A 6,000-nucleotide genomic window follows, 5' to 3' on the forward strand; every position below is an offset into this window, starting at 1 on the left:
TTCTATAATTTCACCTCTGCCTTCATCACTCCGGCATTGTGCTTTTGCTCATTTTGATTCCTCTTCCCATTGACAAATCTCTCGGTATACACCTGCAAGCAATTTGCCAGCCTTACTTAACTACCGCTGCGCGCACCTATTTCACTCTTTTTTCCTTTTCTTTTTTCCTCATCGCACAGCAAATTTTCTTTCAGTGCGCTATCTCTTTTGTTAACAAAAGATTCCACGTGCGAAAAAAATTGCTCATAATTATCCCGTAGATGGGAAGCTGCATTAGAATAAGTAAGGAGGGAATGACTGTAATTATGTCTGGTTTGATGGGCCCGGCGCGTAATCAAGAGGAGAATAGAGTGAAATAACGCTGACCCTCTCTGCTCCACAGCTGCATGTCGGAGAAAAAGACAGAACAACACGGATTTTTATTTTATTTTTTTCCCAAGAGTTGTGTTTTGGATATTTTTAGAAAAACAAGACGTTTTAGATTTTTGGTAAAACTTGTCAGGCCTGTAGCATTGGTCCTATTAGTTTAAAATGTATTCGATTTTTATCCAATAGGTTGTTTTTTTTCTCTTTTTTTAATACAGAAAGTTGAAATTTTACGCGCCGCCTGGAAAAATAAACAGATGATTACAATTAAGGTTCCAAGATGACCAATTTTCCTACATAATGGACAAAGCACAAGACGAATTAACAAACATCTAAGAACTGAAATGCTATTGCTGAAACTGCAATTATTAACAAAAAACCTACAACAAAATAACAGCAGTAATAATAATAACAATAATACTGATACGAATAATAATAACAATAATGCAACATATAATCAACGTATATCAATTTCGTATCTTTTAATATAATAACGTGGGCTATAACTCAAAATGAAAACTAGCTCAAAATCAGAAAGAATTGCACTTGCATTGAGCTCGCAATCAGACCGCGCGGGGCTATTTCCTGCTTTGACCAGACCGTTTTTGAAGACCACACATGCAGAATGTCAAAATTTGTCAAAATAATTACTGCACCTACCGAATTGACATAACTGCAATCGGATCAACTCTCAACAACAACATATGTCGATCAAATCAATTAATTTCTAGCTAATACAATTTATTTTTTATACAGGCCCAAATAAAAAATATATAAAAGAGAAACAGATAAACATATTTATGAAAATAAAAATGTAACGAGGATTGCTAATCGTTCTTCTTACGCAACGAAGTTAGTTTATTGATAAATAAATATGAATACTAAATAAAAAATACCCAGACACAATTAACAGACAAAATACATATTAAACAAACGTCAAGGTAACAGACTAGATGTTCTCTAAAGCACAGAAGAATAACGCACTGTTTACAAGATATTTGACAAAATATCGATTTTTATTGTTGCTCGCCGGCATCTATCTGCATCAGAATTTTCTTTAAATGCGCAGTTAAACCATCAGCCCTAAACAAAAGGCACTTTGAACATGTCATTCTTTACCTATCTGCATTACCCCCACCCTCCATCCCCAACCTTTCTTCATGTGGCCCTCTATGAGCGGCACCTGCCCGATTATTCACTTAACACACGGCCATCAAAAGCAGCCACACAAGAGCAGAAAGGAGCTTATAGCGGCTAAACGAAAGTGAATAGAAACAAGTGCCCTTATTGTCGGAGGAATTGCTGTGTTACAGAAACCACCACAAGATTAATCGGTGATTCACACTGCAATGAAAAAGTATAGGTTAATGCAAAAGAGACAAAGGGAGATAAAATGGCCAAATATTGAAGCAAAATGTGAGGATTAATGTGAATTTGTAAGCTTCTTGAAGCTTGACGTATTAGCCCTAGCTGTGTGTGCATGCTGACGTGATCTTATTAAATTAAATTTGATTAACTTATAAAATGCGTTTGATTATTTTTATAAATCGTATTGTTTTCTATAAACAGCAATTTTTGTAACACTTATTTTGGATTTTTAAACGAAAATGGCTAAAGATTTAATTTCATCACATTGCCTTGGCCTGTTTTTTGTTTATTAGTTGACGGCATTCAGCCGCGTTTCTTTTTTTTTAAATTATGGTACAGCAATACATCTGGCTATGACATTTTGTAACTTCTTTCATAAGCAGATTTTTACTGTCAGACTTTACACATTATACAAGACATAAATCAAAAACAATAAATTAATGTGACGGGTAAGCTATAAAACTATTTTTCAATGTGAAACGAAAAGACACATGAATTTTAATAAACACAATCATATTTAGATCCTTTTGCACAAATTATTCAGCACACAACGACTATTTCTGTACATTAGAGCTGTCAACACTTCCCATCTAACGGCGATGACAGACGCGTTTATCTGTATCGTGCCTCTCTCTGCATCATCCAAAAACACTCGGGTTTACAAATTAGGTTCAAATCTGGGTAAGTGTGTCTACTTTATAGTGCAGTCTTATATCTTAATTTAAAGAACATTCATTTTAAATAAACATACAGACAGGCGAACAAGTCTAAATAAGTTATATTTAAATTAACACAAGGAGTCATACATCCAAAATCATTTTGTTTAAAGATTCATTTGTTCCCTTTAAAATTGGGAAAACCGTGAGACGTTTACGGTTACGGTGTGACCAGTTATTACTCATCCACCAAATCGTGACAAAGCCTGAAATGACAACATGCACCCAACGTAACGCACGGGATTTTGGGAAATGTGCAGTTTTGGGGTGATGTTTATGACGCTCTAGCCAACACGCACTGTTGTGCTGGGGGCACACCGGCAAATCCAAATTCCAAATTTAAAGAAAAGCATGAAATAAATTCTTACAGTTTCATGTATTTTACATAACAAAAGGTCACGGAAATGGGAAAGTAGCAGCTTTGATTTGACCCAGTTTTACGGCATTCCCTTAAAAAATAAGAGTCATGTTGCCTCTCCGATGCAGACGACCCTCTTTCAGTTCACACTGGCCAGGTGTCCTAGCAGGTGTCTTGATTTTGAGAGTGTCCCCGGGTCACATCTGGTCTGTGCTGCGGAGGGCCGGGGTGTGTAAGGCCGCAGAGTGACTGGCCTGTGTCGGGTCCCCTAAACTGGCCACTGGTGAATAGATGGGCAGGGTTGTTTTAGCAGTCCTCCTGGTTCACATGAGTTGCGGCTGCTGCATAGTGTCCTGATGTGCTGTCGGATACCATGAGGTGTAACTGGGAATATAAGAGGTCGGTGTGGACGTTTTGACAGTGGCTGTGGAATTCCAAACGGGCGCAAGGGATGGAGATCCGGTAGAGAGTCCGCGCCCGTTAGCCAGGGCGTTTGTGTCTATTGTTCCTCCGCCCTGCTTCATCAGTTTCTTAAACTTGGACCGCTTGTTCTGAAACCAGATCTTTACCTAGAAAAAGAAACCCACGTCAAACATAGCGAACATGTAATCAATCTGAGATATGGGAATAAAACACACCTTATATATTATTTACAAAACCGAATGCCTTGTTAAAACGCGCCAACATAAGTTTATTGACATGAAGTAGCCTAATATTCGTTTCTAAAATAAAGTTCAGTAAAAGCTGAGTACATGCCTGTGTTTGTGTGAGCCCAAGTGATGCGGCGAGCTCGGCTCTCTCGGGTAAAGCCAGATACTGAGTCTGCTGGAAACGTCTATTCAGAGCCTGCAGCTGGAGACTTGAGTAGATGGTCCGCGGTTTGCGGATCTTTTTGCCCTTTCCGTTGAAGCGAACCTCTCCTCCTTCCACCACTGTGTTTTTTTCTGACTCCGGTGCTGCATGGGAGAGAGAAAGCAAAAAATCTGATCATGCAGTGAAGCTCACATCACTGCGCACAAGTTTTACAGGCGGCACTTTAGGTATAATTAGCCTTAATTGCATACATTGTTTATAGCATTACGCAATAAATAATTACCAAGCCTAATAACAGCACATTTGGGCTACTCCAGTCCGACATTTTCACAACGCGCTGACAAATCCAGCGACCAGCAAAGACCAAAAACATGCAGATGCAGCATCGTTTCTTACCTGGGTCCTCCAACCTCGTCTGAGCCAAAGCGGCGTTGTTTGGGTACGTCTGCACGGTGCTGAGGTACGGACTGGAGGAATGGCTACCGACCGAGTTGACATATGGATAAGGCAGCGACCTGGGGAAGGACGGAGCCGGGCTGTATGCGCTGTCGTGCTGCGGGTGTCCGGAGGAGTGTAAACAGTGCATTGAATAATGTCCGTGGGTCATAGACGAAGGCGACATTTGCTGACTTGGTGGCCCAAATTCCATGAACACGCTCTTTCCTGAGACTGGGCTGTTTAGACTCTCTGGTATTGTAGACATGGTCATGTCTTCTGGCGCAATCTCTCTCTCTCCCCCTGCTTTTTGTTTTCCTCTATGATCTGAGTGAAGGATGGATCCCAATTTAAGCTCAACTGATTTTTTCACTTTCCATTCATAAGAAAATGTAGTTTGTCTCTGTGAAAAGTCTAGGTACGATGCTGTGGATCCACACAAACTCGCTCAAAGGTTTGAATCGAGGAATCATGAATATTTATCCGAGGTGCTCTCTGATTGGTCCACTCCCTCTAAGAGCGACGCGGATTGGTAATCCGAGGGTCGGCTCCGATGGACTTGATAAACTCAAGGAATAAGACCAACCTGTGACTCCATTGTGCAATGGTAATATATAAATTTAGGAAATGGACTGTGAGCACATGGGCCCTAGGTCTGGAGGGGTCAGTGCCAGGAGTAAAAGCTTCAACAATATCCTTTGCAATATATTTATTACATATTGTGTACACATTTGTTTTTACATCCTTGTAATTTTGGTTCTGACGACAGTTATAGAAAGTAACAAATTCATATAAAAACAACTAAGCACTGTTAAATTACCCATAACATTGTCATGCTAATATTTACTCTTCTAATTTATCTAGGAACAATTTGGCACTCCAATTATCAATGATTTAAAAAAAAACTCGTAACATTATTATTATTATTATTATTATTATTAATCAATTAACGATGGATTAATCTTTTTATTATTAATAAATACTTATCGCACGTTTTATTGTTATAATATAAACATCCCAATAAATAACTTATCGCAGCAATAAACTAAAACCTAGTGATTAAACCACTAATCATGAGACAAAACGATCAGAAAAACGAAAGCTTGTACAAATTCAGTATCTTGAGGATTTTAAGTCTGTCCACAGCTTTAACAGCAGAACATCAAACAGAATGTTTAAACACAGGTATAAATGTGTTTCTCCAGGCAAAGATAAATTACTTTGGCGATTCATTTGATTAAAATGCTAGTCTCGAGTGCTCCAGGACACAGTTGAAACCAGCCAAATTAGCATAACACTGTTGTTTAATTTCATACGCATAATTAGTCGTGTATTTAACACTTGCAGTGTTGCGCAGATTCAATCACACGCACGCGCGCGTGGGTTAAATTAGTACGCTCGAGGATCCACAAGACGGGTCCGTTTTCATATATCGTTTCTCTTGCTTGGTGAGTTTGGTTGACAATGCAATATAGCAGCATATAAATTACTTTTAGTTTGCATTATTATAAAATGTATTATAAACCCGTTATACATTATCACCCATATAGGTTTTGTTAAATTAAACTTTAATTTCATTTATTTTTTTATGCACATGTAAAATATACAAAGCATTAAAACAATCAACGAAAGGTTACTACAACAGGCAATCTTTCGTTTCCACGTGTTTAAAAGTTAAAAGATAATGAATTTAACATCTCATTTTCTGTCAGCTAAACAAAATCATTTCCATTTATAACTGATATTTAAACAAAATCCACAGTTTATACGGTATACAAATGTCAGATATTGTTTATTTGATAATAATAATAGCGATATGGTATCATATTTATAAACATGATTATAATGAACTTCATATTGTCTTCTGACTGATTGTGTGACTTTAGTTGCAGACTACCTCTTATCACATTTAACCTGGTCCTCACTGCAATGCTGCTTGATTTT

General features: G+C 38.0%; 1 protein-coding gene across 1 annotated transcript; it reads right to left on the bottom strand.

Annotated features, from left to right (window-relative positions):
* Positions 1-1,537: 1,537 nt before the first annotated feature.
* On the bottom strand, positions 1,538-5,475 carry dlx1a (distal-less homeobox 1a). The gene is made up of 3 exons (XM_055215844.2): positions 4,018-5,475; positions 3,565-3,764; positions 1,538-3,377 (listed from the first exon to the last, which is right to left on the bottom strand). Exons 1-3 carry the CDS (start codon positions 4,328-4,330, stop codon positions 3,132-3,134), a joined length of 759 nt encoding a protein of 252 aa, XP_055071819.1. The 5' UTR covers positions 4,331-5,475; the 3' UTR covers positions 1,538-3,131.
* Between the last annotated feature and the right edge of the window lie 525 nt (positions 5,476-6,000).

The sequence above is a fragment of the Misgurnus anguillicaudatus genome, chromosome 17 (assembly GCF_027580225.2).
Source record: "Misgurnus anguillicaudatus chromosome 17, ASM2758022v2, whole genome shotgun sequence".
Classification (NCBI taxonomy): Eukaryota; Metazoa; Chordata; class Actinopteri; order Cypriniformes; family Cobitidae; genus Misgurnus; species Misgurnus anguillicaudatus.